Source organism: Pituophis catenifer, unplaced genomic scaffold, assembly GCF_029215685.1.
Source record: "Pituophis catenifer annectens isolate HBS135680 unplaced genomic scaffold, rPitCat1.0.hap2 SCAF_4, whole genome shotgun sequence".
In the NCBI taxonomy this organism is placed as follows: domain Eukaryota; kingdom Metazoa; phylum Chordata; class Lepidosauria; order Squamata; family Colubridae; genus Pituophis; species Pituophis catenifer.
The window spans coordinates 110,965,246-110,992,921 of NW_027256884.1; the positions used below are offsets into that span (position 1 = coordinate 110,965,246).

General features: G+C 39.1%; 1 protein-coding gene across 1 annotated transcript in view; it reads right to left on the minus strand.

Moving 5' to 3' along the window:
- Nucleotides 1-562: 562 nt before the first annotated feature.
- ZMYM2 (zinc finger MYM-type containing 2) overlaps nucleotides 563-27,676 on the minus strand; it is an 80,314-nt gene continuing 53,200 nt past the window's right edge. Inside the window, exons 10-24 of the mRNA XM_070942846.1 lie at nucleotides 25,497-25,647; nucleotides 22,656-22,828; nucleotides 19,749-19,914; nucleotides 18,929-18,963; nucleotides 18,210-18,339; nucleotides 17,152-17,267; nucleotides 14,530-14,704; nucleotides 10,865-10,972; nucleotides 7,558-7,652; nucleotides 6,636-6,804; nucleotides 5,326-5,477; nucleotides 4,493-4,607; nucleotides 3,973-4,224; nucleotides 2,712-2,835; nucleotides 563-1,068 (exon numbers count right to left, since the gene is read on the minus strand). Of these exons, the coding sequence (XP_070798947.1) occupies nucleotides 876-1,068; nucleotides 2,712-2,835; nucleotides 3,973-4,224; nucleotides 4,493-4,607; nucleotides 5,326-5,477; nucleotides 6,636-6,804; nucleotides 7,558-7,652; nucleotides 10,865-10,972; nucleotides 14,530-14,704; nucleotides 17,152-17,267; nucleotides 18,210-18,339; nucleotides 18,929-18,963; nucleotides 19,749-19,914; nucleotides 22,656-22,828; nucleotides 25,497-25,647 (2,154 nt within the window). The 3' untranslated portion in view covers nucleotides 563-875. The remainder of the gene's footprint in view (nucleotides 1,069-2,711; nucleotides 2,836-3,972; nucleotides 4,225-4,492; nucleotides 4,608-5,325; nucleotides 5,478-6,635; nucleotides 6,805-7,557; nucleotides 7,653-10,864; nucleotides 10,973-14,529; nucleotides 14,705-17,151; nucleotides 17,268-18,209; nucleotides 18,340-18,928; nucleotides 18,964-19,748; nucleotides 19,915-22,655; nucleotides 22,829-25,496; nucleotides 25,648-27,676) is intronic.

A 27,676-nucleotide genomic window follows, 5' to 3' on the forward strand; every position in this document is an offset into this window, starting at 1 on the left:
TGTGAATATACTGAAGAAAAGCATAAAGGATATTAACAACATAGGATAGATGTACGTTTTGAATTTAAGTAAAAATTCAAAGAAAAATTTGCAGTATGCATCCTATCCAAGGGCAAAATCCAAATGGATACATTTTCCCCTCTTGTGCTCTTATCTAAAATACACTGTATTTGTAAGTTCAAATTCAGAGAGTCACAAGGAAAGATACTAAGATTTTTTTTTTTAATAAGAGCAACCCAGAAAAGTAATTTTCACCAGCATTGATTCACATTACAGTACATCAATATTAACAGCATTCTCTTTTTTGTCTATTTTTGGTACATAAGATGGAACCTTTCTAGATAACCTCATAAGGCATCAGTAACTAAGAGTAAAAAAACCTATTAGTTTACAATTTATTTAAAAAATTCGGAAATACACAGCAAGTCCTAAACTTTAGTAGTGCTATCCATACACAACTACCTGATTTCAGAACCCAGTTAAAAGCCCCAACTCTTTCAAGGAAGCTCTGCAACAGTGATGTTGTGCAATATGGATGTTGCTTACTATGACGCCTTCCCCACCCACCCACCCCGAATATTACACATGGCACATTCTCATTCAAATTTTGCAATGTAAAAAGTTACAAACATATCTAACCAAATAAATAATAATTAAAAATGAATGTGTTTGTTAAGTATTCTAAAACCACTATGCAGAATAATGGCCGTTTTCTCTCACAGATTATATACATGGTAATACCCAGCAAAGGGTACACTGCTACAAAACATGTTAAACAAAGAGTAAACTTGAAATGTTTTATTTTTTTTTCCATAATAAAAATCTAGCAGCTTGACTAGCTAATGCTGTTGTGTTTCCTTGAATTTGGGAAGTGTTTAATCTATGTCTTCATCCAGTTCATAATTGTCTTTATCATAAATATCTTTTACTAAAAGAACCCGTACAAGCATATTTTCCAAAGTATTGCGGTCCACTGAAGTGGAAGTATACCAAATGGGACTCTCCGAGGATACTGGGCAAGCTGGCTGCAAATAGAACAGGTCCATTCTCTGAGTGAGATTTGATGGGCTGAAAGGAACAAAACAAGAGCAAAATTAATAAGGGGAACATATTATTTTAAATATATGGTCACTGTAATAACCTCAGTTTAAAGCAGGGGTATCAAACTCAAGGCCCGCGGGCCAGATCCGGCCTGTGGGGCCGGCCTTGAAATAGCAAAGGACCAGCCCGTGGTGCCTCTGGCAGCCAAAATGGGCCGCAGTGGATCTCCTGCGCCCCATTTTTGGCCTGGATGGCCTCCTGCATCATTCTGCCAGCCAAAACGGAGCACAGGGGGCCTCACACGGTCCCCCCTCCCCCACCGTTAATAATAATAATAACAACTTTTATTTGTGGTCACAGACCAAAATACAAATATAATTGCAAAAGAACATGGGGAAAGTAACATCATAAACAGTTGGTTACCTCCCCCACCGCTTTGGCTGGCAGGGTGCTGCAGGAAGCATCTGGAAGGGTGCTGCAGGAGGCACTTGGTCCAGAAAAGTTTAGCCATCATTGGTATAGGGCTTCCTGCCTGAGCAGGGGGTTGGAGTAGAAGACCTCCAAGGTCCCTTCCAACTGTGTTATTCTGTTATTTTACTTACAATGTTCTACTTATTAAAAACTTCCTAATGTGCCCAGTTTTCCCTATTTTGGCTTCTTAGAATTAACACAAAAGTTCCTATAATAGCTGGTTTCAGGTGATCTGTGCCTGAACTGAAATATACTTGTTGCAAGTATTTTGGACTGTGTTATCGGGACTGATATGTGTATAAAACAAAAGATGCATATTTGTTCCGGCAAAAAGTTAAGGAGCAAAGGAAAACCAAGGACATAAATGACTGAGGAGGCTGGAGGGATGCTGGGAACTTAGTAATGGTGTCTGTTGAGATGGGCATACAAGTCGGATGTGCGGTGCATATCACTGATGGCAGGGGCTGAGGGGTGGAGAGGGAAGGTGGGCCAAAGGCAGCGGTGAAATCCAGCCAGATCTATCCAGCTCGCGCAAACCAATAGCGCTGGCGGCGGGAGGCTCTGCCCATCCGCCAGGACGTCATTACGTCCTGTTTTTGACCGTCTGTGCATGCGCAGAAGTGGCGTTCACGCTCCCATTCTCGAAGCAGTAGTGAAGGTAAGTGGATTTCACCGCTGGCCAAGGGGATACACTATCCTGGAACTTTGGAGGGAGAAGGTGCTAGGATAAGCAGGACAGAGGAAAGGGAAGATGATGGGAGGATAGGGAGAACAGTGCTGAGAGCTGCTATAGAGCTGAGGGGGTGATGTACTACAGCCTTACCCTTCTTGCCTAGTTTGAATTTTGTTTGCTCCAAAATCTGGAGGAACACCAGAGTATTGTAAGTTTTGGCCTGTTCAGCATGAAAGAGTTGCTAAGCATGAAACAGGTAACAAGATGTGTGAACATTTAGGACACTTTGTAAATCGGTTTGTTTAATACAATATATAAGAATGTTGGGAGATAAGATCATTTAGCAGAATTATTGCTGAATATGAGTGATATTAAAATTAATATGTAGTTTTACGGTTTCTTTCCTTTGGAATGTTTTCGAGTGCCCATTGATAAAAATTGTAAAATCCAATGAAAAAAAGTCCACATATAGACTCATATAGACACAGATACAATTAAAATCTATTTTTTTTTTTAAAAAAAGTACCTCCTAGATAAATAGCATTCAAACATTTTCACAGGACATCTAGAAGGATCTGCGATGTTTTCCATTTGTTCAAATACTGGCTCATCGTCTTCATGCTTCCTTTTTCCAGTAGTAATTTTATCTTCTTTTTTTTAAAAAGGAAAATAGTACAATATTATTTTTGCTATTGATTTTATTTTAAAAATATACATATTATATCACAAAGGGACTGAATTAAATTCAAGAACAACAGCTATAATGCTGTGATGTTGCAATCACTGTCTTACCTGAAAGGGAGATTCAGGACTATATTTTCAGTAATGTATCTTTTTTTTCAGTTAAGTATATGTTTTCAGCAACTTCATCGAAGTAATTTTAACTGTAGCTTTATCAAGGAAAAGATGAAAAACCTAAGTCCCAGTTCCAGTTATTTTCTTTTCCTGAATGAAGACTCTATCCACACAAGTATTTTATCTTACAGAATAAGCTGAGAATCTGGTTTTTTACATTTCATTTAAATTTGCTATTTAAACCAAATATATTATTCTAATTCATCAGTCTCTGTCCCAAATTGACACACAATTCTGTTATCTCAGCCCTCAAAATCTAGTAATTAGTTACTTAGCTTACTTATCTTTAATTCCACCAATAGTTAAGGATGGCTTGTGGAACTAATTAGTCTATAATACCAAGCTATAACCACACAATATATTAAACCAAAACCAAACAAATCGCATATGACAAAGTATAATGTGTGCACCCAGTTAATATGAGGACAAGTAGACGTAAGATGAATGACATTTAAAGAATAAACAATAAGAGAAAAATAAGGTTATCTAATGAAATCAATAACCTTAAATTGCTTTGGCCCAGCTACAGAAAAGGACAGATAAACCACATATAATAGATCCTGAATTTAATCTCTAGGTAGAGACTTCCAATCTGAAAACTGGAGAAATGTTGCCAGAAACACTCTCTCTCTCTCTCTCTCTCTCTCTCTCTCTCTCTCTCTCTCTCTCTCTGTGTGTGTGTGTGTGTGTGTGTGTGTGTGAGAGAGAGAGAGAGAGAGAGAGAGAGAGAGAGAGATCAATACTGAATCGATCTTGTATTATTTTACTTCCTTTCCAGAAGCTATGTAAAATAGAGACCTCTGCTTAAGATAGAGAGCAATGAATAACAGGAACAATCATATCCGAGTATCAGAAGCCCCAGTGTCTTTCTACAGTGTCTACTGGTTTTACAAGCAGTGTAACTTTGCCACTGGAACAAAAAGTTGCAATACCTTCATTATCTGTTCCACACAGAGAGGAAACCTGATATCTAAGACAAGCTTTGCTTTCCATCGTTAGAGGATTCTTCTTCCAATGTCTATAAACAGTGCCAAAGGAAAGTCTTAAGTGCTGCTCCACTGTTTTCAGACCAAAATACTTGGTGTTGAAGTAGAATAGTGTATTTAGAAGAGCAGCTGGAGAATGGGATCCCAGCTGTTTAATCTTCCAGAGATAGTCCTCCTCAACTCGAGAAAATATCGAACCTGACAGGTGAAAAAGGAAAGATTTATAAAGAAACAGACCTAAGCAAATCCAACACAAAAAAACCTAAGAAAATAAAAAAGAGGTTATATTAATCTGAAAAACATGTGAAATATTTAAGACCAAGTACCTTAGCCCAAAAAATTAACTAAAGATTAAACTGTGCTTATAAACCCAACATTCTTTACATAGCTTATACCGATATTCTGGCATGAATTGCTTAAGGAACATAAAGCCAAAGACAAAAAATATCAAAACAAGATAAATTACCATCTGGAAGTATGCTGGGCTGCCAGCTTCTGAGTATTTTATTTATTTCCTGCATAAATGTATGATAATTAGTATCCAAAAAGATATTATCTTCTCGATTGCTTCCATTCAGGTACTATAGAAGAAGAGGAACATAAAAGTTAGTATACTCGAACAAAGGAAGATTGCCAAACTGTTTTTGATCATTTGCATGCATATAAAAAAATAATTGCGTAAGAAAACAACCTTAGTTTAACTACTAATTGGCTTGATCTTTATGAGGGATTTAGGATTCATTCAAGGAAGTAGGGAGTGATTTTTACACAGCCTCTCATTCTATTCCAAGGATCCTGCAGCCAGTCAATCTCAAAACACATGACTTGGAGAAGCCTTGTTTTAAAACTGGCCAGGGTTTGTTATAAACCATGATCCCTAGATAGTGTGCAATGAAAAGCTGAAATTCAAGGAGTGTATGACAGGGTAAATATGAGTTCTCCAGCCCATAGAACAGGGGTGTCAAACTCGCGTCATCACAGTGTGATCACATCATGTATCATGACATTTCCCCCCTTTGCTAAACTGGGCATGGGCGTGGCCAGCACGTGATGCATCCGGCCCACGGCCCACGAGTTTGACAGCCCTGCCATAGAAGAACAGAAGGAGAAAAAGTACATAAGCCTGGGACCTGCTTCTGTTCATTCCAATTGATCTACATAACATTAAACCATGGCTTTGTCGAAAGTGTAAATGCAGCTAGTATTTCAACTGATAATTCTATGTTCTGTCAATCACACTTATTTGAAAAAAAAAATATAGCAACCACATGCAGATTATCTAATATTTAAATTACTCACTTCCTGAATCCCAAGACACAAATAATAGATACTGTCAGGTGCATAGTTTTCTCCGTTTGGTCTTCGGACTTCATTTACAAAATGTGCCAGCCCAAAATTTAGCTCAGTAGAAGTATGTGATATAATATCTTCTTTCAATTTTACTGACTTTGCTGTAGTGGGAAATGTAGGGTATCATGTAATGCTGTCTCTTATTGATAAAATAAGATGAATCCAAAATAAAGGAAACATATTCAAATATTGCAAACATCACCATAAAAAACTCTTTCAGACATAAGACATATCGTAATGGCTTTTCAATTAAAATATTGATTTCTATGCTACGCTTAATGCTTAGTGACTTTGCAGTAATTGTCCGCATACAATGACCTGGTTTGACTGATCAGTTTCTGAAGATGAAGACATAACGTGCCCTTCACAACCCCATTATGAGCCACAGTGGCGCAGTGGTTAGAGTGCAGTACTGCAGGCTACTTCTGCTGATCACCGGCTGCCAGCAGTTTTGCAGATCGAATCTCACCAGGCTCAAGGTTTGACTCAGCCTTCCCTCCTTCTGAGGTGGGTAAAATGAGGACCCAGATTGTTGGGGGCAATATGCTACTCTGTAAACCACTTAAAGAGGGCTGTAAAGCACTATGAAGCGGTATATATGTCTAAGTGCTATTGCTATTGCTATTACAAAAACAAAATCTGAATCCATATCCAAGCTCTACTGATCTAGTTCCCCAAACATGACAAAACCTCTGAATTCAATCAACAATTCATTTATTAGGCGCGCCAGCAGCCCTGGCAAAAAGTTTCTCTCTCATAGCAGGCTAACAAGTCTGTCTGGCAGGAAGATGAATAGTTGTCTGCCATATCTATTCATCTCTGCCCCCTGCCTTTTACCCCCGTAGCTAGGGTGGGGCTTCGCTAGCAGCGGTGGCTCTTCCGGCCCAAGGATCGGCCCGCAGATTTCCACTGCTCTCCTCTACCTTCTGCGCATCTGCACGTCAGGCACTAGACCCAGCTGTTCCTACTCTTCCTCATCAGCCACCTCCAGACCAGGGGGTTGTTGACTCTTCATCTGAGGGCTGACAGGCATCCAGGGCTTCACCTCTGTCTCTCTCTCTCTCTGACAGCTCCATTCCCTCTTCCCCCTCGGAGCTCTCAGGTTGCCTTGATGCTGATCCTGACTCCCATGCCTCCTTATCTGATTCAACTGCTGGAAGGGCCGGTGGCCAACATACCACAACATCTACAATCTTATCTGCTGGACATACTGTCTATAAGTTTTAAACTAAAGATTTAAAGGTATGTGAGATACTTACTTGATTTTAACTCATCTAGTACCGACAGATCTTCCTCTAGGTTCCTAGCTTTTACCCAGTGTTTCCATGCATTTACACCATATGCATATTTGAAAGGAAAATTGCACTCTGAGTTTTCAGAGCCATCATCTTGAGAATGGTATTCTGACACCGCTTTTCTCTTTAGTCCCTGCCATTGAAATAAGACTTTGTTTATTAACAGTTTAAATGATATTTTTTTCTTTTAAAGAAAGAGAAGTGAGATCCAAGTAGGCCAGAGGCACCAACTATGAAACAGGCATTGGGAGTGAAGCCTGGGATTCTTAAATTAGTTGTGTTCATGAATGTATGCAAAAAGCAATGCGTCAGACCTGGAAGCCCTCTTTCTACCTTTGTGCCTTCAGGCTTGCCACAAATTCTACTGTGAGAAAATGGGAGGGGGGATTGTTTAGAGTGAAGAGGATATGTAGTCAAAATAAAATTCTTTCTAGAAAGTCAAGGCCATTGTGCCCTGCAGCTGTGCTGAGAAGAATGAGGAGGTATCTTCTGTTCCGGAGGGTTCCTGATTGGCAGTGTGGTGGACATGTGAGTGAGGGGCAAGTCTTGAACTTTCTTTTGAGTGTGGAAAACCCGGAAGCTCTCAGATTCAGGTTTTCCCAGATGTGCCAATATGACATCTCTAATACAAGTTAGCTTTGAGGAACTTCAAGCCTCGGAGTATGATTTCGTTGGAGGTGTTACTTGGAATCCTGACACAATGTCTATTTCACAACATAAATTATGAAATTTGGAAAGACACACAGCGTATAAAACAATACCAAGAAGCACAAGTCACCTGTCTCATTGCCCCTCAAGGTACAGTTATCCGACTCGCATCACAAGAAGACACAATCAAAGAAGACACTAGTTATGTTTACCACTCTAATAACAATATAGATTATACCTTCTTTTTACTTCGAGGTCTTGGCTGTTCCTCGTATTCTTCTCCAAATACAGGCGGTAGCAAAAATTCATTCTCTGTGTCAAGTTCTTCTGTTGCTACATATATATAAAAGTGTAACCATCAAGGATAAATAAACATGCAGTCCAACATTTTGTACATATATTTATAAATGATGAATTATTTATTTTGCAATATATTTTACTCAGGATTCAAAGGTACTTTTAACAATTGTAGAAAACAATGAAAGCGAATATTCTAGTTATTTTAATTAACTTTGTATTAATTATATCGGACATACAGTCCATTTTTACTCATACACACACACACATATATACATACACATACATATATACATACATACACACACAATTTAAATCATTGGGTCTTTCAATATATAAAAATGCTTTAATAACTGAATCCTCTTCAATTCAATTCTACTCTGTAGCCTACATAATGCAATTAAATACAGATTTATGTGTGAGCGCATATACATACACATATATTCCCGGCATTTGCCTATATGATCGTTTGCATCTTTTTATGCATAGAACTTCTTTGCAAAAACGTTCCAAGTCAGTTTCCCTAAACTGGTTCCTTCCAGTAGTGAAATCCAATTTTTTTACTACTGGTTCTGTGGGCATGGCTTGGTTGGCGTAGTGTGGCTTGGTGGGCATGGCAGGGGAAGGATATTGCAAAATCTCCATTCCCACCCCACTCTGGGGCCAGCCAGAGGTGGTATTTGCCGGTTCTCCGAACTGCTCAAAATTTCCACTACCGGTTCTCCAGAACCTGCTGGATTTCACCCCTGGTTCCTTCCCAAAGTTAATGCTGTTCTCAATCCTCCCCATGGACTTTATTTTGCCAAAACTGTCTGATAGTAACTGTCTGAATTCTTGTAAACTCAAGCTTGTGTCATTCCTAATAATATCTAGCCACTTTGTTTTCTGTAGTTATCTTTTATAATTGCCTTCAAGTTTTCCAAGCATCTCCATTGACTTGTCTTCTGTGCTCAAATACTGAAATGTTAGCTTCATTACTACATCTTTCATGGGCAGTCTGTTTTTAACTTCATGGAAGTATTGGTTTGTTTTTCTTGTCACTTAAAGCGTTTTCCTGGCAGGGTTGGGATGCTCTGAGTGTTTTTCAGTGTCATCTATCATGGTCTTGGAAGTGTGCTTTCTCTGTAGGAGCACCTGCCCTCTGGAATAAGATTCCCCTGGAGATTCAGATGGTCCCCACCTTACTGTGTTTTGAAGGCTTGGAAGACCTGGCTCTTTGCCAGGCCTTTGGTGAAGGTGAATGAAGGTCCCTTAAGATTGTGTGGTTTAATTTTTCTTTGTTCCCATATTTGTGCCTTGTACAGAATCACTAGGAGTTGGGCAGCATATAAAATGAATAAATAAATAAAACCAATTTCCTGCAGCATTGCAATAGAAAAGCATCCATTTTTCTTCATTTAGTCTTGACAATTTAGCTTTCAGAGTTTTATGTAACAGCTAACAGCTAAATGTACTCTTGTCCCATATTCCTGTGATGACTCAGCACCAAGATATTTTGTCTATATTTATCTCTGTCTTATTGACTTTGGATTTCTCATGGACATCTTTGCATGAAAAGATTCCGTTAATTTCAACCTTTTGCTTAAATATATCTGTGGTCCCTGTTTTATTATTATCCCTTCATTTCCTGCCTTCTCAAACACTATTGATCAAATATAATATATAATTCAATCTTCTCTTTAGCCTCAATGCCTAAACATATAGAGTACTATTGACATGGTCTGATGGTTTTATTTGCTTTCTCAAGTTTAAGTTTTAATTTTGCAAGAATAAATTTGTGATCTGAGCCGTAATTAACTCTAGGTCTTATTTTTATTTCTTGATTTAATGGAGCATCTATGATCATCTATTTTTCCTTCAAAAAGTTATAGACTTATCCATTTGTTTGATTGTGGACTCTGGAATATTGCAGTTTCATACAATTTTGAGTTAAAAAACCTAATACGGGTAGTCCTCAACTTACAACCATTCACTAAGTGATGATTCACAGTTGTAATGGTCCCGAAAAAAGTGAGTTAGACCGTTTTTCACATTTATTTATCTATCTATCTATCTATCTATCTATCTATCTATCTATCTATCTATCTATCTATCTATCTATCTATCACATTTTTATGCTGCCTAACTCCCAAGGGACTCTGGGCGGCTAACAACAAAGAATAAAACAATGCGAACAATATCCCATACAAAAGTTTAAAAAGAAAACATGAAAACCCATACACTCCAATTCATGGCCGGGTTTTGCAAGATTACCGTAGTGAGATCAACAGCCCCAGGCCTGCCGGAAGAGCCAGGTCTTCACCGCTTTCCGGAAGGCCAGTAGGGTGGGGGCAGTCCGGATCTCAGGGGGTAATTGGTTCCAGAGAGCCGGGGCAGCCACAGAGAAGGCCCTCCCCCGTGGGCCTGCCAGCCGACATTGTTTAGCTGACGGGACCCGGAGGAGACCGACTCTGTGGGATCTTACCGGTCATTGGGAGCTATGCAGTAGAAGGTGGTCTTGAAGATAGCCTGGCCCTAAGCCATGTAGGGCTTTAAAAGTAATAACCAACACCTTGAATTGCGCCTGGAGACCAATAGGGAGCCAGTGCAGCTCATGGAGAATTGGTGTAATGTGGGTGTATCTAGGTGCACCCACAATAGCGCGTGCGGCTGCATTCTGGACCAACTGTAGTCTCCGAACACTTTTCAAGGGTAGCCCCATTTAGTTCGCGTTGCAATAGTCCAACCGTGAGGTGACAAGGGCATGAGTGACTGTGAGGGGAGCCTCCTGATCCAAGTAGGGTCACAATTGGTGCACCAGACGAACCTGTGCAAAAAACCTATGACCATTGTAGCATCTCCCAAGGACATATGATCAAAATTCAGGTGCTGGCATATATTTATGAAAGTTGCAGTGTCCTGGAGTTCTGTGATCACCATTTTTGACCTTCACAGTTGCCTTCTGACAAGAAAAGTCAATGGGGGACTCCAGATTTACTTACAACCACGTGAGTCACTTAACATCTGCAGTGATTTGCTTAATAATTGTAGCAAAACTGTCATAAAACAGGATGCAACTTGCTTAACAGCTGTCTCGTTTAGCAACAGAAATTTGAGGCTCAACTATGATCGTTAAGTCAAGGACTACCTATAATAATAAACCACCTCAATTTTTTCATGGGGATATTGAAGCAATCATTTAAAACACAAAGCAAGTTAACTATACTGAAATATAGTATAAACTATACTTAAGAAATCGATGTACAAACCTCTAGGAAAATCGACCTCAATATCAAGATCTGGCTCATATGGGACATCAGGCAAGCTTGTCTGTGTTTCTGTCACAGAATTAAGCAATTCTGTCTCAATTATTACATCTATAATTGAATAAAGACAAATATGTTACCATTCTTTTTGGTAATATAATCCATGCAATATTCAATAAAGGTGATTTAGAGCCATAAGGCAGCAAAAGCAGGCAAGCATACAAAAAATGTGATATAAATGAGCCTTTATATGTTAAAGTGATATGTAATATTTAAAAATGTTAAAGTGATATGTAATATTTAAAAAAAGAAAAAAGTTTATTAATCCAAGAATTAATTTCAAAAGAATGAAAAAAGCAACAACCAACTGTTGAAAATTAAATGAAATTATATATTCGGACCATTACATAATTCAAAGCTCAAAAACCAGAAATTAACACCTTAATATAAACTATCCTCTTCCCAGATAGTGTCGATGAGATACCAAAACCAAATAAAACTGAGTTTTAGAACTTTAAGATTTTGTTCATTAGACTGAATACCTATACCCATTTCTCTCTCTCCTTCTTAGTGTACGTGTGTGCATTTTTGTAACTGCATTACACAGCTCCTGCAATGCCCTCATGAAATATCAAAGTTTTACAGACCAAAGATACTCCCATATAGAAATTCAAGTTTGTAGTAGTTCATATCCAGAAATATATGCCAAATATAAGAAATTACAATTTCAGGGAGGAAAACATTCTAATATCTGAATTTATCTTTGCTAAGAGTGGGAATGTATCAAGCTGCATACGTCTACAAGAACAAATCCTTACTGACTTCATCCCTTAGGATGGAGGGGGTTGCTATTAGTAATGCTGAGTCATTTTTTCCAGAAAAATGTGGAAAGGAATAAAATGATCAATACTGTCCTAAATGAGTTTGTTCGGGTTCCAATGGTTCCACCTTGGTGCACAGGATTTATTTGCTGCTAGATTTAAGTATGTTGTGCCACTGTGTTTATGAAGTAATGTGTACAGGTTTGCACATGTCTCACTGCATTTGTGCTGCATATATAACATTGCTCTGTTTGTGCTACGACAGACAGAGAGCAACGTTGTCGTTCTGTACCTGGAAGGAATATCAGAAAATCTCAGAAGGATTTTCAACAAACACAACATATGTGCACACTTTAAACCTAGGAATACATTAAGACAGTGGTGAAATCCTACCAGTTCGGGTTGGTCCGAACTGGTATTTCCGACGATCAGCTGTGCCGCACGATTTATATTCGCTAGAAAGCAGAAAATCCTGCTTTCTAGCTAACCTAAATAGCGCGGCACAGCTGTCCCCCCCCCGCTGTTCTACTTGCCTTAGAAAGTGTCCTTTTTCTGCGTGAAGCATGCGTTTGGCGCGCAGCGTGCATTTGGTGCACACGTGGCGTGCGTTTGGCATGCACTGTGCATGTGCACGCATGCAGCGTGCATTTGGCGTGCACTGTGCATGTGCGTGAGCAGCATGCGTTTGGCATGTACCGTGCATGCACGGGCAGCAAACCAATGGCAATCCACTGAGAATTTCCCCATTCAGACAGAAGCTTGTCCAGCCCAAGGACAAAATACCCAGACACAAACAGAACAATGTTGCATATGCACTGAGACATGTGCAGCAGACCTGTACATTGGGGACACTAAACAACCACTTCACAAAGGCATGGCACAACACAGGAAAACAAACTCATCAGGACAGGATTCAGCAGTAAATCTGCTGACAACAAGGTTCACATTCTGGACAGAGAATGACCACTGGTTTGAAAAGTGAGTCAATGCGGCTATATATATTAAAACTGAAGAGCCATCCCTCCACAGAGGGGGAGTGATACAACACCATCTATCACCTGTTTACAACACAGTCCTTTCAGCAAGAAGGACTTGGAATCTTCCCAAGACGGCTCCACACCCATTTGCACTCTGATTCAGGTGACTCTGAGGATACTGATAACCCCCCAAATGGCCTCAACGACTGATGACTGCAAAGAATATAAATCCTTCCATTCCGCCCCAGGCAGTCAATCAGAACTATAGTAGAGTAGCTTCTTGGATTAGAAGTAAAATATTGTCAAAGGGGGGGGGGGGTCATGCATTTTGGCGGGGGGGGGAAGCACTTTTGGGACAATTCACATTCATATAACACACATTCCACCTATTGATTTACCACACATATTTCTTAAATATCCATTTCCGCAATGTTCAGGTAATTTGTATGTTTTCATGATATATTCAGTTCTAATTTCTGTATAACAGAAATGAAGGCAGAGACAAACTCCTGTACCCAACCGTTTTGAGGAACATCATGGGGAGAAACAGGCTCAGGCTCAACCCATCCAAGACCGAGTGGCTGTGGTTTCCGACGTCCCGATATAGTCAGTTGGTGCCATCACTGACTATTGGGGGCGAATCGCTGGCTCCCAACGGAGAGGGCTCGCAACTTGGGCATCCTCCTGAATTCACGGCTGTCTTTAGAAGAGCACTTGACAGCCGTGACCGGGAGGATTTTTCATCAGGTTCGCCTGATCCGCCAGTTGCGTCCCTTTCTGGATCGGGACTCATTACGCATGGTCACTCATGCCCTCGTCACTTCCCGCCTGGACTACTGTAACACTCTCTACATGGGGCTCCCCTTGAGGAGTACCCGGAGGCTCCAACTGGCCTGCGCGGTGGTTATGGGAGCGACATGGCGTTCCCATGTAACACCTCTCCTGCACGAGCTGCACTGGCTCTTGGTGGTCTTCCGGGTGCGCTTCAAGGTTTTAGTTACCACCTTTAGAGCGCTCCATGGCTTAGGACCTGGTTATCTACGGGACCGCCTGCTGCCACCAGTAGCCTCCCACCGGCCGGTATGCTCTCATAGAGAGGGATTCCTCCGGGTGCCGTTGGCCAAACAATGTCGACAGGTGGCCCCCAGGGGGAGAGCCTTCTCTGTGGGGGCACCTACTATCTGGAATGAGCTCTCCCCAGAGATACGGAGGATCCTGGATCTGCGCACCTTCTGCCGCGCTCTCAAGACCTTTTTATTCCATCAGGCTGGCCTGGCCTAACGTTCCCTTTTTCCCTTTTAAAATGTAAATTTTAATCTGTTCTTAATTATTGGGGTGTTTTAAATCTGTCTTGGGCCAAATTGTTTAATTCGGTTTTATTTTGCTTTTAAATTTTGTATTTATGTGTTTTATCTTGTGGCTGTTCACCGCCCTGAGTCCTTCGGGAGTAGGGCGGTATATAAATCAAATAAAAAGAAAAAAAAAAAAGAAAAAGAAAAGAAAACATAAACTCCTTAGAAGAAACCACATATTGCTCACCACTTTTCTCCTATCCATCTTCCTATCTTTAATAAACATTTTAGTAGGTACTCCAGCTTTTCATTACTATGTGTAACCTTTTCATTGTATGTTCTTAAACACAACTACCTTGGTCTTTAAGACATTCACTTTCAGACCCATAATCCTTATACAATTTATCTAACATTTGCTATAAATCAATCTCAGTCTGGCATCATACAAAAAAATATGCACAAATTCATATTATACTGTTTTATGTAAGTAAATCAAGGATGGAACAAAGTATGACAGAAAAACTAATGACATAATCTATAGACCACCGATATTGGCAAAACAAAAATTAAAGACGTACTTTGGAGCTCTGCAGGTTCTACATGCTCTTTTTTTTCAGAAATATCTTCTGTTACATTCAATGAATCCAAAGTCTCTTCAGGACTGGGGGGATTTTTATTTTTTAGATCTACTATTGCTTCAAGTATCTTCTCACTGCTTTCCAGCGTAGTAGGCAGAAAAATTGGAACTGGAACCTAGAATATAAATCATAATATTGTAACTTGGCTAAGTGCCATTATCAAATGAAATACAGAGAAGAACTGAATAAAGCTCTTGTACCATTTAATGGTATTTAATAATATCTATGTTATTGCCTGTACCTCTGAATTCATGATGGCATTTCGTTATGAAAAGTACCTTCTGAATCCTAGCCTTACTTACAATAGCATAAACATGCATGAGTTCAAACATTAGTTGTGCTTGTAGCAGACTGGCCCTAATCAGTACAATAAGTATAATAAATAAGCAAGGAATGATGCTATCTCTGGCAAGATACTTAGGCTGTTTGCTTAGACTATATCTTCCCTGAATTTATAAAAAAAATATAATCAAAGTATTGTGAAAGCGTCAATTAACCAAAGCTCTGATTGACATTTTATCTAAGTAGCTATAGACAGATCTATTTATGATTTAGAATGAGAAGTAGAAGGGAAATAATGATATATTAAGAAATGAAATGAATAGAAGAAAAATAGATGTGTTGTGAGTCTATGAAACAGAAAAGGGATTAATATACTGCATATGAGTACTGATAAGTCTAATCTGGTGAAGTGGTTGATGAGAAATGCAGAGAAGTGAAGATGCAGGCTTAACTATGAATTAAAGGGCTAACAGGTATCAGAAACTATGAACTGATCAGGGGTGGGTTCTAAATTTTTTTACTACCGGTTCTGTGGGCGTGGCTTAATGGTCATGTGACAATTCTTTAGGATTTAACAGGGGTACTGGTCTACCAGACTTTTAACTGCTTGCAGAGCTGTACCGGTCTACTCATTTGTTTTTGGAGGCACTGGTCTATCCATTTGTTTTTGGAGGCACCAGTCTACCCATTTATTTTTGCAGGCACCGGTCTACTCATTTGTTTTCTTTTAACACTGATCAGCTGTAGGGCAGCCCTTTGAAGCCCCGCGGCAAGAGTTTAAACAGTTTCTTCCCCTCTAGTTGATCAGCTGGGACTCAGGAGGCAGCAATAGATTGGGGGTGGGGCCAAATAAAAGGTAAGAATAATGCGGGGGGGGGCGGGGGGCAGAACCGGTTCAGTGATGTCATATTTTCACCGCTACGGGCTCGGAGGAACCGGGAGGAACCCACCACTGGAACTGATGTCATCTAGCTTGCTGCAGGCATTGCTAGCAATAACACACTTCGACTTATATATCGCTCCATAGTACTTCCAGCATTCTCTGAGAGATTTACAAATGTCAGCTTATTGGCCCCAACAATCTGGGTCCTTGTTTTACCAACCTCGGAAGTATGGAAGGCTGAATCAACCTTGAGCTGGTCAGGATCAAACTCCTGACTGTGGACATATTAGCTTGCAATACTACATTCTAACTTGCACCACCATACTACATGCACCACCACAGCTCTTATATGAAAATAGGAATCTGTTGGTTAGATTTAGCTATATATTATGGTCTAATGCATAGTAGTAAAGAAAGAATCAGATATGAATGTTTGGGAAAAAGCCATAAAGGGTATAAGCATTTTGAAAATTGTTTAAGAATACAAAAGTAGAAGGTATAACTGAAGACATGTTAAATATAACCGGATGTATTTTTGAGAAAATAAATTGGTTTAAAATGAAAATCCCAATTCTGGTATACAATTGTCTCATTTTTAAAACCCACGTTCTATTTTGGAATAACAATAGCAAGACATTACAGGAGATAAAAGCTCCATGTTATGTTTTTCTTTAAAATTAATTTTCCCTCTTTAGATCACATACAACAGAAAGATGCTTCGAGTGAGGCTTTAACTTGTTGTGTCCATTTTTTACAAGTCTTTTATCAGCTTATAATGACTTGACAATAAACATCTTCAGCAGACATCTAATTTTCTTAAAAAGCTTTAGCCAATCCCTGATCACCATTTCATCCCTGGGATGATCTTCATGGATCTCTCTTGGTCTTGCCTGCTGTCCTATTACCTTTTTTTTTTTACCATATTCCCCTTCTGCAGCCTGGCCCTTTCCCCTTTTGTCTGCTCTGTGGTTTGTTTGTTTTTTTGCTTTAATTTATATGTTTTGGTTTTTTTTGTTTTAATTTATATGCCGCCCTTCTCCGGAGACTCAGGGCGGCTTACAATGCGTTAAGCAATAGCCTTCATACTCTTGTATATTTATACAAAGTCAGCTTATTGCCCCTACCTTTGAAAGGATGGAAGGCTGAGTCAACCTTAAGCCTGGTGAGATTTGAACTTGCAGTAACTGCAGGCAGCAGATGTTAATAACAGTGCTTTAGTCCACTGTACTACAGGCTCTTGTGTAGTAAATCTGAAGCCAACATGAATCACACTAGGATAGGATTAATTCCAGCATCTCCCAGGCATTTCCTCAAGCAAGGAATGCTGGTATGATGAATTTTGATAGAACCAAGAGAAAGAAAAATGAAATTCAAATGTAGACTGAAACCTAGCTTACTGGAACAGGAACCGTTGTAGGAACTGGAACAGTTTGACTATACATATGCATAGGAGCAGGTACATATACAGGTACAGGAACAGGCACGGGGACATATTCTTTTTTCCAGTCATCATCTACAATAAAAGACAATTTGCAATGTTACTTGCCACCACTACATACATCTCATAAAGTGACCCAACCATAATTGTACACTCTGACAGAAAGCCATACATAAGAACAGTTCTGTTGTGGCCCACCAGCTGCCTGCGGAGCTGGCAGCAGACTTGGACGATGGGGAGGAACTTGGGCCAGTTCTGGAGTCTGGGGAAGGCTCCTGTGGATGCTCTGCATCGGAAGCAGAGATAGAGCCAGGCCGTCCGACATTTCCCAGCTGCCTTCGGAGTCAGAGATAAGTGGGAAGGACGAACAGCTGGGGCCTGTTCCAGATGCGTGTGCAGAGCTGTTAGGAGAGGAGAACAACTGAGGACAAGGAGCCGACTCAGAAGAAAGGCACATGTGGATGCTGAATGGCCCCTCCCTGGCTGGGGAATAAATAGGAGGAAAGGGGTGGTGGTGGTTGCAGGAGACAACCTTTGGATTTCTTTCAGAAGATTTGCTCATTGTGGTTCGTGCCTCAGAGACTGCTTGCCAGAACTTAATTACAGCTTTGCGACTAGAAGCTTCCGGCCTGGCAAGTATCCCAGAGGAGGGTTCTACTTACCTTTACTACCAGTTCGTAATGGGGCTGTGCGCACACGCTTGCTTTGCTAGCGCAGAAGCTTCTGCAAAGCGTTCTGATGATGTCGGGGTTGGTGGGCGGAGCCTCCCACTGGTTTTACTATCAGTTCTATAGAACCGGTCCGAACTGGGGGCAACCCACCACTGAAGTATCCCAAGGAACTGATAAGGTCTGTTACTGCAATTAACCCTTTGAAGGCTTATTGCCTGGACTTTTCAGTGTGTGAATGCCAGTAATTCACAGGAGCTAAATAAAAAGGGTTTTTTCGGAACAAGGAATCTGTTTTTTGGTTCTGCTAAGATTGGGTCAGAACAAGTTCCTTCTATTAAATAAATACCTGTCTGACAGGATTTTGTTTGCATGTGGGGTTTACAGAAGGTAGCTTTTGTCATCGTTAGCGGTTTGCAGAGAACTGCTTTGTTCTTCATTTCTTTATTTGGTGTAGGGGAAGGAGGTGGGGCTGATCCCTGCAGATTAAAAAAAATTAAATTTTAGAAAGTGTAAATGATAAAAGAAATTACATTTCAACTTCTTTTTCAGGAGGCAGATTCATTTGAGAAAAAGAAACCATGAAGGAAATGAGAAAACTTCTCATAATCCTTAGCTAACTCTTTTCAGAAATTAATTATCTTAATTTATCCATTTCATGGAGAATAATGAGTTCTAAACAAATTAGCTACTTAAAATTACTACAAAAGTGAATACTACACAATTTATTAATTAACGTAAGTATGTATTTTGTTACTATTTGCACTTTGTATTTGTATGTTAACAATTACACATTTATGGTGTTTATCACTGAGAACCATATAATATCAAAGTATAAATGTACGGTCTTCTCACTGTAACTTATATCAGTTTACAATATTGAAACTACCCATGAAGAGATACAACCCATCGTGTCTTGTCATATTTTTTAAATGTACAAGATATGCATCCTAACAGATAATGAGGAATTCTATGGGTTAAGACAGAAAACAATACACAGTTCTCTACAGGCTGTGAGGGATTTTGTTAACCTAGCTATGAATTTTTAATACTTTATGATTTACTTACTGTGTTTTTTGTTCGGGGAGTTTGGCAGTTTTGATCTGTAAACAGAAGACAACAACCTTAACATAATTTGTTACTTACAATAATTTGAAGATGATAAATACCACAATATCTTACTCTAGTCATGCTAGTTTTATAGATTACCCAGTAAAAGATTAAACAGTAAACTGTTTTCAAAACAATTAACTTCATAAGTGTCGGGAAAGTGATATGCTCGCCTTTTTTTTTGTTAAGTTATGTAGCCAGATTGTTAATTATACTAGCCAATTTTATTTGATGTGGGATAATCTAGACCAGTGATGGCGAACCTTTTCAGCACGCATGCGCGTGCTCGTCTGGGTCAAAACCCGGAAAAGGAGCTGCCCAGGGCGCATGCGCGTGCCTGAAAATTAACTTCTGGTTTGCAGTGCATGCATACGCGCCAGCCAGCTAGTCTTCCGGGTTTCTGGTGCACATGCGCACACGACGATCAGCTGGCTGGTGCGATGATCACGCAGGAAAACGGAAGACCAGCTTTTCCAGTTTCTGGCATTGCCGCATGCACAAAGGTCAGCTGATCATCATGTGCACATGTGCGCCAGAAACCTGGAAGAGGAACGGGCGATGCCATGCGTGCCAGGCAACATGGCTCCATGTGCCACTTCGGGCATGCATGCCATAGGTTCGCCATCACGGATCTAGACTTTCAATAATCCTATCTCCTAGATTGAAGTAAAGTATGCTCTGTTATCTGATATTAGAAAAGAGAAACTTGTACAACTTGCCATTTGTTGAAGCATTAAAAAAAAATCAATGTACACAGTTGTTGGTAAAAGGAACATACCATAATGTAAGTTTTCTGGTCCTTTTTGTGTTGCCATATTCGGTTCATTTTGTTGACAGTAGAAACGCAGAAGGCAATGCTGATCACAAAAGTGTTTCATTTCCCCTCTCCACTGTACTTTCTCTTTAAGAGTTCCTTGACTTTTACAGCAGTCACATCTTGCAGCCTTTAAAAAAAATACTGTTAGCTAAAATGATTTGTAAAAAGAATTACTGCTACATAAACACTTTAATACAATGTTGGTTTATGAAGTTCTCCATGATTGAATAATGCCTTGTGCTCTCTCAGAAGACAGAAAATCTGAGAAGATTTGAGGCTTCTGGTAGTGTATCCTTACCTATGAGAAACCTCTCTAATTCTGTAATACAAACAAACATAAGCAGCAAAATAAGATCTTAACAAATTCAAAAGGGACTGATACTCTTCTGAACAAAATTAAATGTACAAGAAAGGCTACTGTGTTTTCGTTGACAAGGAAAGCATGGTAATGCTTGTAGAAAAAGCCTATATGTTGTTATTGGGCTAAGAGATATCTTGAGGAGCCAAATGGGTGGGAACATTTTCCCTTATCTAAAACAGTTTACTTTCCAAAGTATGTATCACTCCCATATGTTTGACCTTCCAGAAACTGGTAAAAACATTCTTAAAATAACTGAAGTAGTTTTCTCAAGAATAGTGGGACATGTTGCCATTTATGAAGCTGAGACATCTTATTCAGAGAAGAAGTGTCTCTGAATTGCTTTCTTCTTGCTACCAACTCAAAAGAAGGACATCCACTTGAATTGAAAGTGGATATAGGCACAGTAAATATGCAGTCATGACCAGAAAAAGACAGAGGTGCAATATAGGCTAGGAGACCTTTTAAAAAAAACAACATCTGGCATGGAACAGATGGCATGGTAAGCACTAGGACAAATCACTGGATAAAAAAGAATGGAGCAAAGAAATTATTTCAATGTTAATCTCTTCAGAAATGCAAAAGGGCAACACTGAAGTCTTTAAATCTAACTTTGATATTGGGATGCTTCTTTAGCTTAAAATCTGAGACCATTTTAATACAAGAAAGTAAGAAAAGTGAAAAGTCAGAGAAGACTGTGGAGGATTATCTCCCATTTTAAAAGGGAACCACTGTCATTTTTTCTAACAGCTAATCAATATTATTAATATTTTGCCTTCAATGAATATTTTACCTTCAATCAATCAACCAATCAATTAATCAATTACAGGAAAATGGCCACGTTAGAAATAGGCACATATACACAATGAGAAGAATTAGACAAGGAAATGTGTATATTGTTATCCTTGACTCATGATCACAATTGAGCCCAAAATTTCCATTCCTAAGCAAGACAGCTGTTAAATGAGTCGCGGCCCATTTCACAACCTTTCTGGCCACGGTTGTTAAGTGAGTCACTGCAATTGTGAATTACAGTTGCTAAGCAAAGCTGGCACCCCCACCTCCATTGACTTTACTGGAAACAAATGGTGATCACATGACCCAGGACACTACAACTGTCATAAATACATGTCAGTTGCCAAGCACCCAAATTTTGATTATGTGACCATGAGGGTGCTGCAAAGTGAAAGCAGGTCATAAATCACTTTTTTCAATGCTGTTGTAAATTTGAATGGTCACCAAATGAATTTGAGGACTAGCTGTAATGGCCTGGCAGAAGTAGGCATGAGAGGAGCCTGAAGTAGCTGCAGAAAGGTTATCCCATTGCAAGTTTCTGCTGAGCTAAATCTACTTCCATAGCAATAGACATACTGGGAAGGTTTTCAGTGGGAATTCCCATAATGGCTTGGTCAAAATATCTTAACAAACATTTCTATGAGCCATGGTGGCGCAATGGTTAGAGCACAGTACTACAGGCTGCTTCTGCTGACTGCCAGCTGACTGCAATTTGGCAGTTCAAATCTCACCAGGCTCAAGGTTGACTCAGCCTTCCATCCTTCTGAGGTGGGTAAAATGAGAATCCAAATTGATAGGGGCAATATGTGGACTCTGTAAACCGCTTAGAGAGGACTGTAAAGTACTGTAAAGCAGTACATAAGTTTAAGTGCTATTGCTATTGCTGTTCTCTTGTTGGTGCTATGAGAAGCATAAGAAAATAGTTGCTGGAAAAACAATTAAGTAGTTTTTGAAAAAGCACTGGTTCTAATAGAAGAATTGAAATTAAAAGAGGGGGAAATGTAAAGAAATTCCTGAACGGATGAAAGGAAATAATTTGTATTTCTTTGGAGCAATGAGAAAAACAAAAACAGCCAAAATAGAAAAACAACTTTCTTGAAAATATCTAATTCAAAGCTATATCACTTTTCCCCCTAAACTTTTAGGATACATGAAGATGGATATCTCTACTGTCAGAACAAAACGAACATAAGCAAAACATAAAACATTTTATACATTGTTAGCAAAAACTGAGAAACTGATACATGCAGGAAATAAATTATGCCAAGGACACAAAAATAACAAAAATCTGATAAAGAGAAAATCTCTATGAAGTTATGCAAAAGACATTGATAAAAGTTATCATTGCAGATATATTGTAGATTAATTTACATCTAGAAAGTCAGGTTCGTGTTGTTAGTAAAAGTTCGAACTATAAATCTCTAGCTCAATGTTCAGCTGAGAGGTACTTGATCATAGTATTCGCCTATTTCTTGAAATGTAACTTCAACAGAAATAAATAAACATGGATTGATACAAAAATGATTGAGATTTGAATATTGTTTATTTAACCAATGTATTTAATTTTAATGACAGCTTATAAAATACACACACACACACACACACACACACACACACACACACACACACACAACAATATTGTGGAAGATATCTCTAATAATTTAGATATGTACTTAGCAATCATTATAAAAAAGGATTGTTAAATATTGCAATACCTTATAGTACCAATCTTGAAATTTTCTGCAACATTCTTCACTACAGAAATCTCTTACTACTCCATCAAGTTCCTTTGATGCTCCCTTTTTACAGAGTTGAGAACAAAAATTGCAAGTAACACAGCGTAATCCTAACCGTCTTGCAAAATCTTGTTTATATAGCAGCTTGCAACCTGGAAAAAACCGGAAGCAGCATAGATGATTTGCCGAAATTATGTGCCATTGCAGATCTGTTTCTTAGTTGGAATTTTTAAGTTTAGTTTCGTAGCTTTTACAAGGTTGTCTTGTAAAGCGGTGATACCATTTTTGAGAAAGAATTTTAGCTACTCCCCAAGTCAATAATCATCAACCTTTTTGATTTATTATATATGGTTTGCACATTCAACTTTGAGGTCCTTGTTATCTTTAGATTCAATTACAGGCAGTGCTTGAATTACAACCAGTTGCTTAATGACCATATGAAGTCACAACAGACCTTCCTGGGAGTGCTTACTATCTGGATTTGAAGTTTCAATGGCCATTTGAGGTGTCCCCTGGTCACACTATTGTGTTTTATGGCAGTTTTGCTGAAAGCTGGCATTTACTTCAGTTTTCAGCAAAACTAGCCCATATTGAACCAGTGGTTCCCTTAATGGCAATGGCATTCACTTAACAACTGCTGCAAAAATATATGATAAAATCAGTAAGTCACAAGCCTGTCCCTTATAGTCATTACTCAAGGACTACCTGCACTGTACTTATATACTCATTTATATCCAGGTTAAAAAGTAGAAAGTGTGCTATGGATACTTTCAGCTATATATTTATTTTGAACCCCTATAAAAAGCTATTTGGCTCTAAATGAACACCAATGTAAACGAACTCTAGCACTGTTACTACAAGAAACAAAATATTGTAATATTTTTCATGTACAAATAGTTCTATTGTTTCCAATGAGATTGATGTCAATCTTTTTTTTTTTACACTGAATCTACTGGGGGTATAGCAAAGGAGTAAAAACACCCACCCAACTGGAATTGGAAAGGTGTTCAAGATTACTGTTTCAATTTCTAAGCAGTTAGACTTAAATCAGGATTTTCTAAGCAGTATATAATCTACCCTGCTTTGAAATAAGAGCTCGAGGAAATCTCATCTCCACCCATTGCATTGTAATGCAGGAATATAAGGTGATAAAATAGTCTCAGAGCAGTGCAGAATATATGAACTATTAAATCATTATATACAGTCCCAGATCCAACAGAAAGCATAAGTAATGGGCAGCAACATAAGGTTGCTGCAAATTATGTGGAAAATCTGATGTTTTACAATGCAAACTCTCATTTCTCCTTTGGACCATATCAACATAGTTTTGGCAAAGAGAGTTCACTGATTTCCCATAAATTACGCTTACTTCAGGCAGTTATAATTGTTTATAGATAATGGCTTTACAATCCATCTAAAGCTACTTCTCCTGTCCCGCCATGGCCTTGTGCATGTGAGTGTAAGGCATGCTCCAGTATGCTTCTGTTGCCTATAATGGTGACATTAAAATATATATGTGAAAACTAATTAGGGAGATTAGGGAGTCACTTCATTATGAGTATACAGAACTTAGAATCATAGGACTGGAAGGAACCTCAGAGATTTTGTAGTCCAATTCCCTGCTCAAAGCAGAAGACTTTATATGAGCCGTGGTGGCGCAGTGGCTACAGTGCAGTACTGCAGGCTACTTCTGCTGAAATGTACTGCCGGCTGACTGCAATTTGGCAGTTCAAATCTCACCTCAAGGTTGACCCAGCCTTCCATCCTTCTGAGGTGGGTAAAATGAGGACCCAAATTGTTGGGGGCAATATGCTGGCTCTGTAAATTGCTTGGGCTGTAAAGCGGTATATAAGTCTAAGTGCTATTGCTATACCATCCCAGTCAAATGATTATCCAACCTATTTTTGAAAACCTTCAGTGATGAAGCACCTACAACTCCAGGAGGCAAGCTAGTCCATTGATTAATTGTTCTCACTGTCAGAAGTTACCCTTACTTCTAGATTGGATCACCCATTACTTCTTGTCCTGCTGTCTGATGTTTTGGAGAATAAGCCAATCCCCTCTTCTCTGTGACAGCGCGTCAAATACCGGAAGGCAGTTATCATGCCCCCACCCACCCAATCCTTCTCTTCATTAGCAATAGCATTTAGACTTATAGACCGCTACACAATATTTTACAGCCCTTTCTTAGGCTAGCTCGCTCGCTCAACTGTTCATCATACAATTCGTCTTTGTTGCTCTACTCTGCACAATATCTAAGACAGGGCTGTCAAGACTCCCGGCCCACAGGCCAGATGCGTCACATACTGGCCACAGCCATGCCTGGTTTAGTGATGGGGGGGGAAAGTCCTGATACATCACGTGATGCTGCTGTGATGATGCGAGTTTGACACCCCTGATCTAAGATCTCTGCATCTTTTTACTATTATGGGGACCAGAAATGTACATAGGATTCCAGTGTGGCCTCATTAGTACATATGAGGAAACAGTTGACAAACACTGACTTCAATTTAAAGTAAATGACATTTCAACCCTTACACATGAACTGAACTCCAGACACTTACTTGCTAATATTGCTGGATCTTTGTGGTTATGGAATAGGTTGAGACAGTCTGAGATAGTTTCTATTTTAAATAATCTGTTTTGTCATTATTAATTTTTGGTTTTACTTTATACTGGGTTTTGTGTTTTATTATCGTATGTTGCCATTGAGGTGCATGATTCACCAATATAGAAGTTTAATAAATAATTCTGCACAACTTTTTTGTTTGTTTGCTTATTATACTTCTACATATACTGGCAATCATATATTCAACATACCTTCACTACAGAATGGTCTCTTGATACCAGAAAATTTTACCGTTTCATGCAAAGTCTTCTCCTCTTGACAGTATTCACAGTATGTTACTATACAATGTAGCTTCTTATAGTCATCCGAACAAATTTTACTGCAAAACTGGTACACTTTGTTCTAGTTAAAGAAACAGAAATACCACAGTAGACAATCTGGTAAGTAACAAGGCATCAAATGTAATGCAGATTTTACATAAATAAATAGCAAAATTGTAGAAAATAAGGAAGATGACCTGGACAAGACTGTTACCACAATCTTGTGGTAAGATTTATATCAGTCCCACTAAGTAGGCCAAAAAGAAATCAACTCCACAGAAAGGCTATGACTATTTTTATCGTTGCTATAACAAGAGAACTTCGCAAGTCTGATTGTGCTTAATCCCCTCCCTTTGTGAACTAAGGGAGGGGCCTTTCTGAGCTGCTTCTGCATGTTTTTTGCTTGTTTTTCTCTTCATTGCTTTGATAACGGACCTCACTTATCTCCTTCATGTTCGTCTTACTTACCCTCAATGAAAAAAATTCATTTTATCCCCCCCCAAAAAAGAATTAGTTATTTACCCATAACTGTTACATTTTGACAGGTCATTTATAAATTCACACAAATAGACTCTGTACCTATCTGAATCTTACGGAACTTAAGAACTTTGGTGGGAACCTGTTTCTCTGCCTATAATAAATATTCCTGGTTTGTAGCTTGTGTTTATTGTTCAGATTCCTGAGTCTGGCAACCAAGTGCAAAACAAATCAAAATAAAGCCGCAGGACAAGGGAGGAAAGACGGAGAATGGGAGGCAAAGAAATATAGTCACCAGTGAATAACCACTATTTCTTCATTGCAGTGGCTGTATTTCACAAAAGGAGGGAATAGTAGTAGATGGAAACTTTCAGGCAGCAATGGATAAAAGAATCATTCTATTGAAGGCTTCTAGAAACTTCCTGGCCTTTTTGGACTTGGCTTGGTCACATTTTCCCAACTGAAACTATGGTTAATCAGTCTATATGTTGTGAAATTAACGAATTTTCATTATGTCTTCTAACTGCTAGTTGGTGTTCATGGATGTGTTCAGCAAACTGCATTCCTTACTAGCACTGATGATATTACCTAGTTTGGGTCTGCAAGAAAACAGGCAAGCTCAGAGAGCACCTAGGACCCTCATGTTAAACAAAGTGTCTAGCAGCAAACTTTAAAACTGATTTTCTGCACTTTGTCTATCATGCTGAACAAACTATCCCATCAAATGAAATGGTTTTGATTTTGCCTTCAGTTCTTCTATCAGACAACAGAGCAGACCAAACCAAATCAGGGAATCAAGCATTATTAGAGATAGTCAGTGCTTTAAGCCACAGGCACTGCGGTGTGCCTAATTATATTGATTCCCCCCCCCCCCCCCGGTTGGTATCAGTGGCTTCAGAGCCAAAGGTCTGTGCTAACAACCTACTATTATCTGGCAAACGGGTGAAGAAAAACATCTTTTCCCAAAGGAAATGATGATATTTGTGCAAACTTGCTAATTAAAGGTCCTCAAAGAAAAGATTCTCCCATTATTTATTCACCAAGTCGAATGCTGCCTACACTGACACATAAACTAAACATGTCTACTGTGATGGAATTAAAAGGGGATTCTAGAACAGGAGAGACAACTGTTTGTCATCCAGTACAAATTCTCAACATGCTACATGGGACTGCAGTAGCAACTGCATAAGAGTACCTAAATCCAAAGACAAGTACCCTGGCATATCCAGAAACACCACTGTCAAGTTATAATCAAACTTGCAAATTACATCTAAAGAACTTGGACACTGTGTCTTTCATGTGGTAAATTAAATGCCTTTAGTTCTTGCTCACAAAGGATCCCCAGGAAGGAATGGGATCTGCCTGGCAGTGCTTGGAAAATTTTACAAAATGGTCCTCTCCTTGAATAATAGGTGATTTGCCTGTCTGATGAGGAATGTTTACTACTGCATTTATGAACATTAGCAACAACGTCTGCTTTAACAACTAACATCAGTATGCAGATGATTCTCAGGTGTACTTTGCTACTCTGGATCATACCAGAGCTGATATTGTAAGCTTGAACCAGTGCCTGGTATCCATCAAGCCTCTAGACGAGACAAAATATGCCTAAAATAAATCTCTCCAAAATTGAG